The 19,685-nt window shown below is 36.1% G+C and overlaps 2 protein-coding genes across 2 annotated transcripts in view; both read left to right on the top strand.

Annotated features, from left to right (window-relative positions):
- Positions 1-826, top strand: part of LOC121330957 (N(G),N(G)-dimethylarginine dimethylaminohydrolase 1-like) — a 56,873-nt gene extending 56,047 nt beyond the window's left edge. Inside the window, exon 6 of the mRNA XM_041277967.1 lies at positions 376-826. Coding sequence (XP_041133901.1) covers positions 376-495 — 120 coding nt within the window. The 3' untranslated portion in view covers positions 496-826. The remainder of the gene's footprint in view (positions 1-375) is intronic.
- A 7,549-nt stretch (positions 827-8,375) lies between these two features.
- LOC121330528 (B-cell lymphoma/leukemia 10-like) lies at positions 8,376-12,301 on the top strand. Its single transcript, XM_041277107.1, has 3 exons — positions 8,376-8,701; positions 10,807-11,095; positions 11,691-12,301. The coding sequence occupies exons 1-3, from the start codon at positions 8,651-8,653 to the stop codon at positions 12,074-12,076; spliced, it is 726 nt and encodes a 241-aa protein (XP_041133041.1). The 5' UTR covers positions 8,376-8,650; the 3' UTR covers positions 12,077-12,301.
- Positions 12,302-19,685: the final 7,384 nt, after the last annotated feature.

Below are 19,685 nucleotides of genomic sequence, written 5' to 3' on the forward strand. Positions count from 1 at the left end.
CACCCAGGACTGGTGACCATGTCGGTATTATTGTGGGGCAGATACGTATTGTTTAGGGTTTAGAAGCCCATTATTGTCTACCCCATGCAGTATACATTGATGTGTATTGCTGGGGGATTATTGTTTATTGGGCACAAGACCTGGATATAAAAATAAAGCGCACTTTTCAAACTGGCTCTGTCTGATTAATTACTACACTGCATCACTCCTGCACATGTATACAATCAACCACTTTGCCACAATCGTTCATACAGATTTCATGAAAACAGAATAACACTTTGGAGCCTGGTTCATTTAAATCTTTAATTTATGCTACTACCGGATTGGATTTTTGGTGTAATTTAAAAAGGTGGACTTCTCGTCTTTTTTCCACAGGTATTTGAGAAGTTGAAGGAGCACATGCTGATTCCAGTGGCTATCACAGAAACCGCAAAAGTAGATGGAGCGCTCACCTGCATGTCTATTCTCATCAACATGAAATCTAACACACAGTGAAAGGAGTTTCTGCAAAACAGCAAAAATATTAAAATGATGTTTGGTACTTGAGCCTGTGCTTTTAAACTAGTCTGTCGCTTTGCTACTAACCCCTGTTTGCAGTCCTTAAATTCAAGTAGTATGTCTAGAGACCCAGAGATTAGGATTGATTGCTGGTGTATCTGTATGTAACGGCGTCAAGCTCTAGGGTGCCAGATAGTAATAAATGTCCTATCAAATTATTTAACTTAACCACATTACCAGGACCAGAAAACCCATCATCCTTATCAAGTCCTATATAATCAACCAGAGAAAAAGGGGACTATTAATTAATTGAATAACCAAACACGTTGCTTATATATATATATTATATATATATATATATATATATATATATATATATATATATATATATATATATATATATATATATATATTTATTTAATGGCTCCAGCTTTAAGTCCATTTACCCAAAATAATTAAACCAAATTACAAAATAAAGAAACAAAACATGTACGGAACAAAATATTAATTAACCAAACATAATAAAAAAATAACAGTTAATTGCTATGGTAGTAACGAACAGTACAAGACAATGCTTTTCATCCCTATTGGAAACCTGCTTTAAATACGGTCCTTCAAAGAGACAAACTAACTTTACCATTGTATTACCAAAGACACCTCTTTAGTAATCAACGCCAGTGGTTGCAGGAATATACCCTCACGAGCCAAATTACACTATTAAACTGCAAGCCTGGTTTCAATAGTCTCAGCAAACACACACAACGCAATATACATACCCAACAATTAATCAACAAAGCAAAAGTTAATTAACAATTTACTAAAATAAAATACAGAAACAAAAAACACCAGTATACTATAAAGCAATATTTAACATTATTTACTGGTCAAAACAAAATAAATAAATAAATAGGGGAAAAATAATAAAGTAAAGAAAATAACACGCAAGTCTGTATAATACACAAGGATTGACGGTAATACTTTAGCAGTTCTGATAGACAGAGTAATGTTCATTTAATATGCTGCAAGTCAGTTATGTTTGAGTTATTTTCTCTTCCTTACAGAGACTGTATTGGATATTTAACCATCACAAAAATGTCAATTTCCCTTTAGTAATCGAAACAACGATGCGGGAATCCTTTCAGTAACTTAAAACCAAACTACCCATGTTCAAAACTGTAAGACCTGTTCCGCTGGAACAAACAGGTTAGTTAACCTTGTTTGTTCATCTGGCCTCCAGCACGTAGTTTGTTTCAAATACTTGGCAAGTAGTGTAGTTAACGTTTTCCTCATACAGCCACTGATAATATAGAAAACTTTTTTCTTTTCAAATTGTTTTCGTTCGAACACACCATCACAGTCACAGCCCTCAGCTCCAAAACTTCCTGATGACAGACTGCATCGCAAACAGGAACCGCCAACCTCCATACAGCACCTGAAGTGACCTCCAGCGAGCCTCCTCAACAAGCTAATTGTTCCACTTTTATACGCAATTAGTTCTCTTTTAAACGGACAGTATCGATCTGTCGTGTTTGCCACATGTATTTAATGTTATGCATTTCCTGACTGACTTGCTCAGAGTCATATGTCTGCCACACACCTCCATCCTGACTGAAACATGCACACATATAGGGAACTAATGTCTGTTAGGGCTCTGTGAATGCAGCCAGACTCATTTTAGGTGTGGGCGAACCAGGCACACTGACATGTGGTGCCACATTGCCTGTAATAGTTAGTCAGTCACTGAGTATGGCAGTACTTTGAATTGTAACACCAACATCTTGAAGAGCCTATCAGTTGAGTGAAGTTCTGGCAACAGTAAAATGAAAATGCTGCCACTTGGAGGGGAATGGTTTTAAATGCAATGCTGTGATGTAGCAGCGGTCTGATAGAAGCCTGCTGGAGCATGTGCTCCATTTATTTAAATAACACCTGGCAAAATTAGTAGGGATTTTGATAAGCATGTAAATTAACATTTTTTTTGTTTTTGATTTTTAAAAACAAATACACATTTAAAAATGCTTAGTACTTCAAAACAATGTTTATTCAGTAAATAATTGTTTAAACAATAATATTAAAATATAATATTAGTTTGGGATTTTGTTTTGCTTTAATTAATAAGTTAACCACCGGTTTGTATGTGTGGTGCGTGTGCACCTCTCTGCCTTACTGCTGGCAAAGGGTTAAATTACAAGAGCTGTCATTTGTATTTGAATCATTAAGCGTTGTTTTTAGCTTGATCTGAAGCCCTCAGTTTCACAGTTTGAATATACATTATTGTTACGAGTGAAGGTTACTGACTATTATTGAATGAGCTCTTACTTAAGTACTACTATACTTCCAACAGCGTTGTGGAGTTGTATTTTTTTCACAAGCAATACTCAGTTTGGCTGTTAAGCATCCACAGTTTTAAAGCATGTGCATGCCAAATCATTGTACCGTCTCCACAATATTACCGTGGCGCAGTCAATGGCCCAGTGCTGGTCTTGTGATATATGGGTACTGGTATAGCACCCAACACTATTACAGCTGAGTTCTTCCATTCAGGATAAACGACATCATTGTGTTGAGACATGGAATGAATTTCATTGGAAGAATTAGTTTACTGTAAATAAGCCAACTTATTCCTCTGCACATTTTTGGTCAAATTTATGACAATGATTTCATACAGTCTGGCACTGCTGGAAGGACAACATTAAAGCCATAACTTGTGACATAAGCTATATTTTATTCACAAGGCACTTGGCAGTAGAAAGAAATGATAGCACAGATTGGACTCTAACCAACCTAAAACTCCACTGTAAAATATTGAACAGATGCTGGCCAGATAGGAGAGCTGGCCCCACAAATTGTCCCTGCTTGTCAATAAACACTTCTACTTACTAAAAAATGTTCTGTGCGCTTGATAATCAGGATTTGGTTGCAGAATCTAAGGACTCCACAGGAAATGTTAAAATGTGAATTCTTACACTACTATATTACTGACTATATTATCAACTATATATATATATATATATATATATATATATATATATATATATATATATAGTAGTGTAATTTGGTATTTTAAAATTAAAAGAATGACTTATCTGCACTGGTTGATTAGGTAAAGGTACTTTGCTTTTGATTCCCCCTGCAAACATGCATTCAATTGTATATACTTGCATGCACACACACTAGATAGCACGCCACTACCCTGCTGGAGTTTTAAAGACACACACATTAGCTGAGAATGTGTAAGAAGTATAGGAACATGTTTTCATTAGATCTTCCTCAGGATTACTTTGTTTTGTGCCAAAGACTTTAAAGCATTTATGTATGTGTCAGAAAGATTTCTTTGTCCATCTTAAATTCTGAGTTGAATAAAATTCTTACCCAGTGGCTAATTTGTTGTCTGTGTTTTTTTGTTGTTGTACTGCCTGCATTATAGCTACAGCGGTTGGATGTGTATTCTGTAATATATGAAAGCTGCATCTCCCAGTTACAAATCACAGCAGGGCAAGACATTTGTTATGTCTGTATCGGCACTCTGTCAGAGTGCTTGGCTTTTGCCAATATAGCAAATGATGAAGAGAACCTTTCTGATTTCTTGAGAAGAGAAGTTCTCACTTTGTTAGCTGTTAATACTCACTGCCTTGTGCTCTTTATCTCTTATTTGCAGTTACTGTTGTCAGTAATCTGAACAGTGTTTCATTTCAAACAAATGCTGAATTGCCATCAAAGGGTGGAAGGGTGTTGTTACATTCTTTTTAACAGCACCCTTTCACAATGATTTACTCTGAATTGCAAGCACAGCAGTTATTAGCGCTGTGGAGGTTTCTTTTGGGCTGCCATGCTCCCCAAAATATACACAGAACACAACTTCAACCATTTCAATTGTCAGCCTCCTAGAGTGAAATCTTACCATCCAACCTTCAGGGTACTAAATAATAGAACATACAGAACATTCTCACAGTGACAGAATCAGCATAAACCAGGCTTAAACACATACAATTTCTGGTGTCATACTGCCATCTAGTGGTTGAAAATAAAAATTCAGTGGCTTTACTGCGTGAGGCAGGGCATGCCTAAAGAAAATCTATTATGGAATTCTTTTTTGGCTTGTGATTTAAATAAATCCTCATATTCTTTTCTCCTAAATGATCTTCTGCTGTATTATGAGGGCCTGGAGCACTTTGTAACACCAAACAGCTGGCAGGTTTGCAGCTCTAAGTGGAATTGGATTTCTTCCCTTTCAAGTAACAGTTGAGGGGCTGTAGCACACATATATACTATACATAACAGTTTAGTAAAGAAGATTAGAGAGTAAATGAGATGAAGGAACAAGTGAGCAGTAAGTAAGTGAGCCGCTTGGAGCAGCTCGTGAAAGAACCTACTTAACTGTTCTGCTCTGAGCCGCTCAGTTACTTAACGTACCCAGGCTCCCTCAACGTACCTTTCAGGTGAGGCACTGACTACAGCCAGGCACACAGGGCCAGCGTGCGCACCTTAGCCTTGACCTCCACACCCCCTGCTGTGGGTCCCTCTCAAGTTGCGAGTGCCAACGATGCCCTGTTGTGATCTGATGGAACAAATCCGTTGCAAATAAAGAAAAAGGAACATTTCATGCATATCATGTGCTTTATGTGTCCCAGACTCTTAAAGACTGAATCACTTATTCCAGATTACGATTTGGCATTTAACTGCCATCTAAAGCTGTCATAGGCATCAGATACATGTGTTCATGTGCCAAAGCAGGCTGCCAGAAGGTTCAGATAAAAGAATATCACAGATGGAGTACTTTGGCAGTGGTAATTAATCTGACTTACTGCTACTTTCACTTTAGTTTTTATGTCACAGCACAGTAAATTCGTATTTTATTAGGATTTTCTGTGCCATTTGGCACCCGAAGCAGAAGAAGAAAAATCACACGTGCTTAAAGGCCCTAAACATTCTTATGTCCCTAAGCAAGTCTTATGTTTTGCAACCTGCACCACACTGTAAGTATTTTTAAAGTTCACTTCCTGTGCAGTAGATATGACCTATCCTTACTGCAGAGGAAATGAACTTATAGGATTGGATCATACCAGTGTAATAGATGGTAGTAAAATACATAAATAGTGTTGCCTATCACATCAGTAAAACAGTTACATTGCTATGATTTATAGATTGATTCTGTTCTAATTTTAGCACAGGTATGCATTATAATATAAAATCTTAATAGTTCCTTTATTTTTTTTCTTTTCAATCAATATACAACCTGTATTTTAAATTTGATTTTTTTTAAAAAAATGTATTGAATTTGGTGCTTTTCTGTTTAAAGAAATTCTCAGTTTGCTCACCTTAATTTCAAGCAACTGTTACTGTTTCACTTCCTAGGGGAAAAATGTGGGGACAATTACTTCAGGTGAAATGCCTAGTAAAGTACAATCAGATCTATTTAACCTAGTAGAATACCATATATTTGCTTTTTAAAGGAAAATACAGTATACATCTGCTATAACATAAGTTGTTTCAAAACTGGACATTTGAGACATATATAGCACATTGTGGAATAGTTCTGTTAGCTGCAACCACTTCAAGGTTTTGTATTCAGGAATCTTTATTAAAGGTTTGGAGTTTATTATTCCCTAACCTTCTAAGTTTACACCCATCACTGAAATTCAGTTTCATGATTGTGGAACAATCTTTGTATACGAGTCATTGATCTCCCTCTGGTGGCTGATTAGTGGTATCACTATCATTTAACATTTAAATATCACTCTGTAGGTATAGCAGTTCAAGCCCTTCCCTGGTTAGTCTGAGGTGAGCTGCAATTACACTGGAATGTGTTCAGTTGCATTCTCCAGGTAACAACACATGTGAAATAATTAAAATATATATATATATATATATATATATATATATATATATATATATATATATATATATATATATACATACATACAGTACTGTGCAAAAGTTTTAGGCAGGTGTGAAAAAATGTTGTAAAGTAAGAATGCTTTCAAAAATAGACATGTTAATAGTTTATATTTATCAATTAACAAAATGCAAAGTGAGCGAACAGAAGAAAAATCTACATCAAATCAATATTGGTGTGACCACCCTTTGCCTTCAAAACAGCATCAATTCTTCTAGGTACACTTGCACACAGTTTTTGAAGGAACTTGGCAGGTAGGTTGGCCCAAACATCTTGGATAACTAACCACAGTTGTTCTGTGGATTTAGGCAGCCTCAGTTGCTTCTCTCTCTTCATGTAATCACAGACAGACTCTATGATGTTGAGATCAGGGCTCTGTGGGGGCCATACCATCACTTCCAGGACTCCTTGTTCTTCTTTACGCTGAAGATAGTTCTTAATGACTTTCTCTGTATGTTTGGGGTCGTTGTCATGCTGCAGAATAAATTTAGGGCCAATCAGATGCCTCCCTGATGGTATTGCATGATGGATAAGTATCTGCCTGTACTACTCAGCATTGAGGAGACCATTAATTCTGATCAAATCCCCAACTCCATTTGCAGAAATGCAGCCCCAAACTTGCAAGGAACCTCCACCATGCTTCACTGTTGCCTGCAGACATTCATTCGTGTACCACTCTCCAGCCCTTCGGCAAACAAACTGCCTTCTGCTACAGCCAAATATTTCAAATTTTGACTCATCAGTCCAGAGCACCTGCTGCCATTTTTCTGCACTCCAGTTCCTGTGTTTTCGTGCATGGTTGAGTCGCTTGGCCTTGTTTCCACGTTGGAGGTATGTCTTTTTGGCCGCAAGTCTCCCATGAAGGCCACTTCTGACCAGACTTCTCCGGACAGTAAATGGGTGTACCAGGGTCCCACTGTTTTCTGCCAATTCTGAGCTGATAGCATTGCTGGACATCTTCCGATTGCGAAGGGAAGTAAGCATGATGTGTCTTTCATCTGCTGCAGTAAGTTTCCTTGGCCGACCACTGCGTCTACGGTCCTCAATGTTGCCCGTTTCTTTGTGCTTCTTCAAAAGGGCTTGGACAGCACATCTGAAAACCCCTGTCTGCCTTGAAATTTCTGCCTGGGAGAGACCTTGCTGATGCAGTATAACTTCCTTGTGTCTTGTTGCTCTGCTCAGTCTTGCCATGGTGTATGACTTTTGACAGTAAACTGTCTTCAGCAACCTCACCTTGTTATCTTTTGGCTGTTCCTCACCCAGTTTTATTCCTCCTACACAGCTGTTTCTGTTTCAGTTAATGATTGTGTTTCAACCTACATATTGAATTGATGATCATTAGCACCTGTTTGGTATAATTGTTTAATCATACACCTGACTATATGCCTACAAAATCCCTGACTTTGTGCAAGTGTACCTAGAAGAATTAATGCTGTTTTGAAGGGAAAGGGTGGTCACACCAAATATGGATTTGATTTAGATTTTTCTTCTGTTCACTCACTTTGCATTTAGTTAATTGATAAATATAAACTATTAACATGTATATTTTTGACAACATTCTTACTTTACAGCATTTTTTCACACCTGCCCAAAACTTTTGCACAGTACTGTGTGTGTGTGTGTGTGTGTGTGTATATATATGTGTATATATATATATATATATATATATATATATATATATATATATATATATATATAGCAACGTTGAAAAAGGAAGCAATACGTATAGTAATATGCATTAGTTCAAAACTAAAACATTTGAAGATATGTGGTATGTTCATGTAAAAATCCCAGAAAAAAAACTAGTGTCTACAAACTAAGCGTACTACATTGGGTGGCGTTTTAAAAGCGAGACATTTCTGACAGTCAAAAAAAGAATGACAACTATTACATTAACTTTGCTCATTGCCTCCGCCGGTGTAGTAGTACCCGCTCGAACAAGCAAAACCGTGACTTCTCGTTTTCGTCATTGTTTGAAGAAGGAAGTCCTGTGGCTTTTTTTCTGATTGGACAGAGTTCAACCACTTCCTAACTTTCAATTTTGAAAAGAAGGAAATTTATTTTATAGTGCGCTCTAACACCAAGGAATTTCTTCTCCGAATAGTTTATCTGTACACGTATTCTTTTGTGGTCAAAGACCACTACGGTGCTTGTACGGGGGAGTTTTGAGGTGAGACTTGGAGTACACTATCGTGTCGTGTCGGGTAGGTGTTATTGTATTGTCTGTTAACCCCGGAAACCTACGCCCGTAATACAATGGATGTTCCCCAGCTTACTGAAGACGAAATGGCTGAAATAAAAAAGGAAGTAAGTACAAACAATAAATAATAATATATAATAATATCTAGATATACAATATATATATATATATCTAGATATATAATCTGCTATAGATATATATTATTAATATATATATATATATATATATATATATCAAAGCTGCTGGAGGGTGGACACTGATTATTAATTGTGTGGTAAAGAACAATGCCAGTATACAGCATCATTCATACTCTGTAAAGTAACTGCACGCAAAACACATGAGGGGCACTGTATGAGTTGCTGGAAGTCTTTATACTAAATTTAGGTGAGGAAGTAAAGAAATTAAAGTAAAATAATGCTGTTTGCATTATACAGAACCTGTGTCAATGCACGGGATATAACGCTAAGCCAACGTGTTCCATTGACCCCCATTCTCATCTAATGTCAATGCCTTCTAAACTGTATGTTTTAGTGAAAATTGCACAGTGAATCAGCCTCGATGTCATCAATATAAAGTCTAATTGGTCTATATGAAAACAGGAACTCTCCAGAATGTGTTATAGCAGAAAATGACTTAAGAATTTGCATGTACAAAAAAGGAACATCACACAAGACTACCCCTATATGTTACTTCAAGGCATTACATTTAAAATGTAACAGTACTAGTTTACCACTTACAAACTACCACAAATGCATATGATTTCAAAACAGTTTTGGAATTCAAAATAATTATGGTCCATTTCATACAGTATGTGTTTTAAGGAAATCTACCTCCTTTACCATAAACACTACAGCTCTCAAGACAGAGGAGAGATGAAGGGTATTACTGGGTTTGAGACCCACTTTAATCCAAACCTGTATATTCATTATTATTGTTATTATTATTATTATTATTATTATTATTATTATTGAAAATGTACTTTTACATGCAGTCATTATACAAAACAACTGAAGTATGCTTACCAGCCATATATAGATTGTCAGAACTTTTTCTCATGCATATAAAAACACGGTGATAGATTGCTGGTGACACACCCAACCTAGACTCTTTCCTGACCTAGATAGCCTGACGTGTACATTCAACACAATAGGCCCGGGGGGATCTGTAGGGGAATCTTTTAGAAAATGGTACAGTATACACCTTAATGCCCAGTGTAATAAAAAGCTGATGTTTGCAGTATTTCTGTAAGGGATTTACAATGATAAGAGGTATTCATACAGCATGCCCACTGCCAAACGGCATTGATTTTTCATCTCTTCCTAGCAATTTAACCTTGTTAGTCGTAGTAATCAATTGACTACTGTGAATTTATTTAACAGAATTTAACAGAATTTTACTCAATTGGAAAATTAATCAACTAAAACAATAATGGGTCACATCATAGAAATGATTTATATCTCAATATTACAATTAAAAAAAGAGTTTTATCTGTTTAAGTTTTTCACTTCCAAAGATTTAAAAAATGTGTTTTATATATATACATATATATATATACTATGTGTGTATATATATATAGATATATAATATATGTGTGGTGTATATATGTATATATATATATATATATATATATATATATATATATATATATATATATATATATATATATATATGGTGGTTGATGCTGTATGTTTACCTTTTAATTGCTTTTTTATCATTTTTTTTCTGGATACTTAATGTATTAAAGGACAGGGAAACAGTAAGACATCAAATATTACCCACTATGTTTTATTTTTCACAAAACATTTCAGCAAGAAGAAACAAGTATGTATTTTTCCCATAGGAGCCAAAGCTGTGAGACAGATGTTACTGATCACAATCTGAAAGGTCTCCTCCTTGGATGAATGTTCATGAATATTGAAACCACAATGCTGATGGAGATGACCAGTAAAAAAAGAAATACACAGTGTACTGTATTTACAGTAAATGGTTATTATTTATTGAGCTCTGTTTATTTTTATACTGTTTTATCACATCTAGTACTTTTGCAAGCTCAACAGATGCCACAAACCACAGTGCCTTTGTCAGCTCAAATGAATAGCAGTCCTAACATGTGCAGGTTCTTTCTGTGTGTCTTCATATGACAAGCTGTTGTTACTGAAGGCGTTCAGGAGTGTGCATTTTGCATTAAATAACTTGTGTGTTTCGTGTGCAGGCTCTAGAACGATTGAGACCATATCTCTGTGATACAATCATGGCTGAAAGACATTTTGATTACCTGCGTGCCAAGAAGATCCTCACCAGAGAGGACACAGAGGAGATCAGCTGCAAAAACACAAGCAAAAAGAAGACTGGAAAGCTGCTTGACTATCTAGCAGAAAACCCAAGGGGTCTGGACACTCTGATTGAATCCATCCAGCGTGGGAGAATCCAGAATTTCATCATCACTAAAATCACTGATGAAGTACAGAAGGTCAGAAATGAAAGACTGGAAAGCATGAAAGGTACTGAAGTCTTGAAACCTAAAACTCAGTGTTATAAAGTTTTCATTTGTTTGTCTGGTTCAGAGGCCCTGGTTTGCCCTAATCCTAGACTACCTAGTCCAAGATTAATGCAAATCAGGGTCATTGAAGCCAGACAATTAGTTTTATTCTTTTTCAAAACAGGTGTTATTCAATTCTGCATTACTAAAGCAGTGAACAACATTTGGTAAGCAATAAACTGCCCAAGTAACAAGAAAGCAAATGAACAATGAACTGAGTGAATTAAGTGGCTTGTATGAGTTTAATTTAAAGTTTACTGAATGGCTAAAAATGTAGGCAGTTTTAGAAGTGTGTTTTACTGTCAGCTTTTGTTTTTCAAACATGATTCAGGAGAATAACTATATATATATATATATATATATATATATATATATATATATATATATAGTGTATTTTGTTTTTACATATCAATCTACATTAATGCAGTGAAGAGCCCAGTTTAATTACTGTAATGTCGTTATGTAGTAGAGGGGAACATTGAAGAAAGCTGTGACTTAAGGGACTTAGTGCAAATCTGAATTGTGGGCTTAGTCTTGTTCTGTGTTCTGTTTTACAGCCGGAGTCACCAGTAGCAGCTGCGTGCCACCCAAGTGTATGGGTGCAACAAACAACCTCTCCAGAACATTTTCATATGAGTCCATCTATGAGAAAGGCAGAGATTCCACCTTGCTGTTGCACCCTGAAGGGGAATGGAGTCCTGGCACATCCACTGCTGTTTCCTCAATGAATTTGCAATATGGATCCATGTTGGAAAAGGGAACTACAGTAGCCAGTAACAGTGTGTCTTCCACGCTTCCAAAGCCTGGAGACCCGGGGGCCCCAGCGCTCCCTGATGAGCTGCAGTCAGAGCCCGAGGGGACCTGTGGAAGCACCAGCAGTGATGCACAGTTTCAACCACTCCGCTCGAGGTCTCTGTCACCATCACAGCCTCACTTTTCCTAGGAAGAAATGATAACCTCTTTTCTCTCTGAATTTAAGGTGGCTGTTGGGATTCTGATGTATAAATAATCTGTACAGTACCTTGAAACACTCGATCATAAATTCTGAGATAAAACGATAAGAAATCAAGCTTTGGATTACATTTGGATTACATTATGGTACCGCTATCCTTTTAGGTGCCAGATTTCAAAACAAACAGTAACTAATAAAGAGAACTGGTTGAAGGTATATTTTGTTGTTGTTTTATAATTGCACAGTTATCATAATTCTTTAGTACTTTTTAAATACAGCTTTTTAAGTGGCGCTATAAATGAAAGCCAGTCAAGGCAATAAACATTTCCCCTTATACCTTCATAACCCAGTGAATTTACCTCATCACACATTATTCTTTTTGTGGTGCAAGAACCTGTGTTATCTGACCAAAATTAATTCAATGCCCAAACACTAAAAAGACTACAGTATCTTGCATGATTATAAATGAAAATACTGACAACCATTTAGTCAAAGGAGGACAGTAAGCTCATGCAATAAGTCACAAGAATATTTAGTTTGCCCAATACAAGTGAAAATCTGTGTCCCCGACTATTAAAGACTGAATCACGATTCCAGATTACGATTTGGCATTTAACTGGCGCATAAAGCTGTCAAATTCATCAGATACATGTGTTCATGTGCCAAAGCAGGTTGCCAGAAGGTTCAGATAAAAGAATATCATAGATGGAGTACTTTGGCAGTGGTAATTAATCTGACTTACTGCTACGTTCACTTTAGTTTTTATGTCACAGCACAGTAAATTCGTATTTTATTAGGATTTTCTGTGCCATTTGGCACCTGAAGCAGAAGAAGAAAAATCACACGTGCTTAAAGGCCCTAAACATTCTTGCAAATCTTATGTTTTGCAACCTGCACCACACTGTAAGTATTTTTAAAGTTCACTTCCTGTGCAGTAGATATGACCTATTCCTACTGCAGAGGAAGTGAATTTATAGGGTTGAATCATACCAGTATAATAGAATGTAATGAAATAGAGAAATGGTGTTGTATATCACATCAATAAAACAGTTACATTGTTATGATTTATAGATTGATTCTGTTCTTTTTGTAGCACATACATGCATTATAATATAAAATCTTGCTATTTCAATTATGTTTTGTTTTTTTCTCTTTTCATAGAAATAAAAACATGTATTTTCTGGTAATACATATCAAGGGTTAAAAAAAAAAGCTAACTTTGGCCAATGTATAGCATTCTAAGAAATGTATTAAAATCAGACTTGTAAATGTTCATCATATATCTTTTAAAGCAGTTATTTCTTTAATGTTTAGGTTTCTTTATATTTAAGATTTGATTGATTAAAACTTGCTTTTGTGATTCATAGTAAAATATTATCTTTTCTGATGTGTAACAAATGACGTTGGTTCCAAAACGAACAACAAAGAATATTATAGGAAGTTAAAATTTCAAATATGTTGTGAGTTGATGACAACAGAAATAAGGGTATTTATTCCTACAGTGTCTCCTTTTCCAATCTTTAATGATTGACCCTTTCCCACAGTTTTTATTTCTGAAACTGTTTCTCTGGCTAAAAACAATTATTTTATTTCTAAATTTGAATTTTGTTCCACTCTGCAGGAAACAGTCATTATTTGAATTGCCTTAATAGTATTTTTACTGGATGAATAATGTATTAGTTTACACAGTCTATATTTTATTAAAGCTGTTAGAAAATGTTAAAAGCAGAGAAATATATTAGAAATAAAAATAATAATTATTAGCAGTTTACAGTTAAAAATCCTCTGTTATTTACCCATTAAGTCTGCTGCTAGCATACATAACAGTGTAAACTACTGAGAGACACACTGTATGTAGGTTTGTACAGTCCATATATACTGAGCATCAAAAGAAATGTATCACTTATATTTGAACATCAAAAGAAACTTATCACTTACATTTGGATAAAATTCAGAAGGTGTGATCAAAAAATGACAAACTCTGTTTTAGAGCAGGTGCAGTGACTTTTTATTGTGCTGCTTAACAATTGACATCACAAAGATGCTGTAAAATGATCTGTCGATCTTGGGCAGGTGTTGTGATTCTTGGTCTCTCGGTTCGTGGCCTGTCATTGACAGAGTGTGTCTGGTAATACCGTCTCGCCAGGTTTGAAATTGCTGGCTGTGAGCACCCAAGACGGCGAGCCACAGTACGCTGCCCTAGTCTAGCCTCCAATATGCCGATTGCATGAAGGCGCTGCTCTCTTGACAGATGTGGCAAATTGTTTTTTTTTTTTTGTGTGTGTGATTTTCTTTATTGCTTTTATTCAAGCTTGCAATTCATCAGCTGAAATCACTCCATATCTACTGTCCAATCAGCTGTCTCACTAATTAGGTGATTAAGTGCATACGCTTCAGTCATAGTCACTCAAGCGTGTCACGGTCAAGGATGAATGATTGAGTGACTAAAAAGAAACATTTAGTCAGTGTCTCATCTTGTATATACCTTATGTTTTTAGACGATAAATGTGTTATAATAGTGATAACTTTTTCTTGATGCTCGGGATATGAAGAGACATCCTTGAAGCATTTTTATATCTATCACTCTATAATCCTACAAGAGTTCTGGCATGAAGAAATTTGTATGTTTGCCTGAACTACTTTTGCCTGTTCTGAACTAAATGAATAGCATGCTCATTGAATTGCTCATCTGTTTACTATGACATGTGTATTCTTGTTATTTCTGCTTTTTATTTACATTACTTATTAGTGTGCAGCTGCAATTTCTGTTGCTCTGAAACTGATTTTGCAGTTTTTTTCGTTAAGTATATGGAAAACTACAAAGCGCTTTGTAATTTAATATGTTAACATGATTCAGCAGGTTTTATTTGACTTTATGAAGCAAAATCAGTCAATTCTATAGGGTGATGCAGTTACTGTGTCCAGTTACTAATGTTTCTTTCTGTATACAGGCTGAATGTGAAATTGTCATGGGTGGGACCTGATATTTAGGGGAGCATGTATACTGATGATTGCAACCTTTCTGTCAACTGTTAATGTTCTGTTATTTGAAGTGTCTAATTAAGGGCTATTGCTCAGAATTGAATTACAAGTGATATTAATTGTATAACTGTATTGTTTTCTCTTTACATTGAGTGAAGAGATATTAATAGTTTTGTTTTTGCTGATGGCATACTTACATGAAGAAACAGCAAAGGCAAGGGAGATACCTACACATAATATAGGAACACGTTTTACTCTAATATATTATACTAACACGTTACTTGGTGTGACTACTGAGGACCAGCGAAGAAGACATCTGATGGCTCAAGATCATGTGAGCAACTTGGTTGTAGAGGATCACCCCCCTCCATCTTTTATTTAAAAAAGGATGTTGCAACATGTAGAAAAGAAATAACAGCAGATATTATTCTGCTTGGTTTAAATGATCTGTCTGTTTACAGCGCACATTCCATAGACTTGAGTGACTACATTATTATATATATATATATATATATGCTGTTAGTTCATAAGGTTTAGCAGAGGAAGTGGGAGCAAGTGGTAAGGTCATTTGAAGTTGCACATTCTTGGGAAGATGTTTCAGTTAGCCAACAGCACCTTCCCCAACGAACAACCACTGGCAGCTGGAAAAAAAAAAGTGACACACCCAAGATAATAAACACAACAATAGCTCGTTAACACAAATGTTAATTTCTTGCTGACGAGACATTTACAAGGTTACCTCAAACACATCACATCTTCTGAACACGGCTCAATTGGGCTACACACATACTACTTTCTTTTCTGTGTGTGTGTGTGCATTGAGAAACCTGAACTTTTCTGTTCCTTCATGTTTTATTATCTCACTCAGATCATGCAACAACATGGATGGACGTTTTAACCATTTTACAATGCTCTTGTTATAGTAAAAAATTATCTCTCCCCCTGTAATCTCACACACCGCCAACACCCTGTCTGTCTGGGGAAACAGGATAAGATCTGGTTAATTTTAATTTCAAAAGGAACCTTTGAAATTCAGGATTCGGGTGGGTGGGGATCACGCAAAAGTACCAACACCCAGCAACAGGTCGCTTTACCATTGGCTAAATGCCAGAAACCGGAGAGGAACCACCCTGTCCATGTAAAGGTGTATTTAACATCTTGTAAATCGTAGGAACTTTGAATCCGTCTGTCCTGTGCTTGGGACATGATTACCTGCATGTATTTTAATAAACATATTATTAATTGAAGAAAAAGACGTTGTGTATCTTCTTAAGAAACATCGGAACTCACTTTTAAATCAACATCATTGATATTATTGACAAATACGTGCTTCGCAGTTTCACTTCAGGTCTTATGATCTGGTATTAAGACCACTTTTTGTTACGAGGTGATGGAATTTTATTTAGTACTTTGGTAAGATAAATATTTTTTTATAAAATACATTTTTTAAAATACAGTATTGCATTCGTTGTACTATATTGTTGTAGGTGGCCAAAGCCTCATGCGCCTCCCGGTGAAATGCTGAGTCTCGCACAATTTGCGGCTTGAATGAACTGATTTTTGTTCTCTGTAGTCATTCGTGTTAATTATCACTGAAAACAGCGGTAACCATGTGTCTCATCTGCAACAAATCGCTTACACACTGTATTGTTTACAAGGCGAGCAATCAGTCATGTTGTTATGAAACAAACTAATTTTCCGAGGTGATACATTTTCATCTGACTATCCTCCTGAATCAGACGGCAGATGCGCCTTTCGGAAGAAGATGATTTAAACGTTGCCAAACGTCCTAATTCAGATGAATTAAAATATATATATATATATATATATATATATAGATATATATACTATATATATATATATATATATATATATTAACTGAATTGGAGTGCTGTCGCTAGACTAGAGAGTACATGTTTAAATGTTATATTACAAGTCTAAAATTAATATTATATTTACTTACGTCATGAGCAGGTAGTGGTCTGTTGACACAGGGCTTGTACCAACAGACTGGAGGTGATACCGATCCACAAAAAGGGAAACAAAACCGAACCAGGTAACTACACACCAATAAGCCTGACTTCTATTATATGTAAACTTATGGAAACTATAATAAGATCCAAAATGGAAAATTACCTATATGGTAACAGTATCCCGGGAGACAGTCATCATGGTTTTAGGAAAGGGAGATCGTGTCTAACTAACCTGCTTGATTCTTTTGAGGATGCAACATCGGCAATGGATAATTGCAAAGCATATGAGATGGTTTATTTAGATTTCCAGAAAGCTTTTGACAAAGTCCCACATAAAAGATTAATTCTCAAACTGAACGCAGTAGGGATTCGAGGAAACGCCTGGATTAGGGAGTGGTTAACATGTACTAGAAAACAGAAAGTACCGACTAGAGGAGAAACCTCCAAATGAAGCGAGGTAACCAGTGGTGTTTATCAGGGATCAGTATTAGGTCCTCTGCTATTCCTAATCTACATTAATGACTTAGATTCTGGTATAGTAATGTAACACCTGGCCACCGAGACAGAGCGGGGCAGGCGCCACGTAATGGACAAAACAGTATAGCTTTACCACGCCATCGAGGGAATTTCACCCTCAGAATTAAAACAAACGGTAGTTTAAAACACGTCTCTTAAACAGGGTCTTTTATAGGACGTGGAGCCGGGATACAAATCAGAAGGAGCACTCAAACTACAACGATTAAAAATATTTCCAGGTTTTATTTGGAAAGGACACAGACTCAGATCATAAATATGCACAATAACAAAGAATACTACCATCGACAGTATATAACCGTGCAGATGTGACGGAAGAGTTAAAAACACTTATATAGAAACAAATCAGCTGCAAAAACGCTAATAAATACTAATCATAATAGTAAAATAAACAAATCAAATACACCAAACAGCTTTAAATCACATGTATACAAACCAATAAAACAAACGTGCAAAGTGCAACACATTACTATTATAATTAGCTATTCCATTTTTTATACACACAAAGCAAGTGGGTTATCATTGGCAGTGCAAATCATTTATCAAGTAATCATATTTCAAGCTGGAGTCTAGCCCTATTACAGGAATTTAACAAAAACAGTCATAATAATGATTTCCATTACACAAGAGTAAAGTTGAACAACACAGTACATAAAAACAATAAAACAACCAGGGGGATATCTAAAAGAACTGAAGCTTAAAACACAAATGACAGGCTGTCAGAAGTATCAAGCGTGTGGTGGTCCAAGACCAGGTATAGCCTGACACTTCATGTAAACACAATTGCTGTTTTGAAACAATAAGTTATAAACTAGTCAGTCCATTTAAGGATTTCACGACAACCAACGAAGGCTGTAGCTGACTAGAACACATAATCAAATTGGCATACTCACGTCTCATACTTCAGTGTTACTGCCGCTACTCGCAGACCACACACAAAATCCTTTTAAGCTCACCGCATTGCACAAACTGCTGAATAGCCATACCACCGCCGCCGTCAAGACAGCCTCCCCCTTACATTCCCTTACATTCTGCTTCCTATTCATCCTTGTCTGTAAAACCAACCTTTTACATGATCCAGGTAATGGGAATCATCCTTTGATTGGCACAGGGATAGGGACGAGAGTTAAGGGGACATTCTAAAAATGAAAGTAATGAAAACAATAAACAAACACAAAAGTAGCAACCTGCTACAGTAAGCAAACTTGTTAAATTTGCATTCGACACAAAAAGAGGAGGAGTGGCAAATACTGTTGCAGCAGCAAAATGATCTAGACAAAATTCAGAACTGGGTATACACATGGCAAATGACATTTAATAGAAAAAAGTGTAAGGTACTGCACGCAGGCAATAAAAACGCATTATAAATATCATATAGGAGATATTGAAATTGAAGAAGGAATCTATGAAAAAGACCCTGGAGTTTATGTTGACTCAGGAATGTCTTCATCTAGACAATGTGGGGAAGCTATAAAAAAGCCAACAAGATGCTCGACGATATTGTGAAAAGTGTTGAATTTAAATCAAGGGAAATAGCCTAGCCTAATGTTAAAACTGAACAATGCATTAGTAAGACCTCATCTAGAATATTGTGGTTAGTTCTGGTCATCTTGCTACAAAAAGGATATTGCTGCTCTAGAAAGAATGCAAAGAAGAGCAACCACAATTATTCCGGGTTTTAAAAGCATGTCATATGCAGACAGGCAAAAAGAATGGAATCTATTCAGTCTTGAACAAAGAAGACCACGCGGCAACCTGATTCAAGCAATTCTAAAAGGTATTGACAATGTTGACCCAAGGGACTTTTTGACCTGAAAAAAGAAACAAGGACCAGGGGTCACAAATGGAAATTAGATACAGGGGCATTCAGAACAGAAAATAGGAGGCACCTTTTTTACACAGAAATTGGTGAAGGTCTGGAATCAACTCCACAGTAATGTTGTTGAAGCTGACACCCTGGGAGCCTTCAAAAAGCTGGTTGATGAAATTCTGGAATCAATAAGCTACTAACAACCAAACAAGCAAGATGGGCTGAATGGCCTCCTCTCGTTTGTAAACTTTCTTATGTTCTTATGTTCTTATCACTTTCAAAATAAATAGTACATTTGTCA

Source organism: Polyodon spathula, chromosome 18, assembly GCF_017654505.1.
Source record: "Polyodon spathula isolate WHYD16114869_AA chromosome 18, ASM1765450v1, whole genome shotgun sequence".
Lineage (NCBI taxonomy): Eukaryota > Metazoa > Chordata > Actinopteri > Acipenseriformes > Polyodontidae > Polyodon > Polyodon spathula.

Bases quoted from the DNA above. Each gene is read 5' to 3' on its own strand.
- LOC121330528 (XM_041277107.1), top strand. From the start codon at position 8,651: ATGGATGTTCCCCAGCTTACTGAAGACGAAATGGCTGAAATAAAAAAG. The intron at 8,702-10,806 runs GTAAGTACAAAC...TTTCGTGTGCAG, and splicing joins TGGCTGAAATAAAAAAGGAA to GCTCTAGAACGATTGAGACC. The intron at 11,096-11,690 runs GTACTGAAGTCT...TCTGTTTTACAG, and splicing joins AAGACTGGAAAGCATGAAAG to CCGGAGTCACCAGTAGCAGC.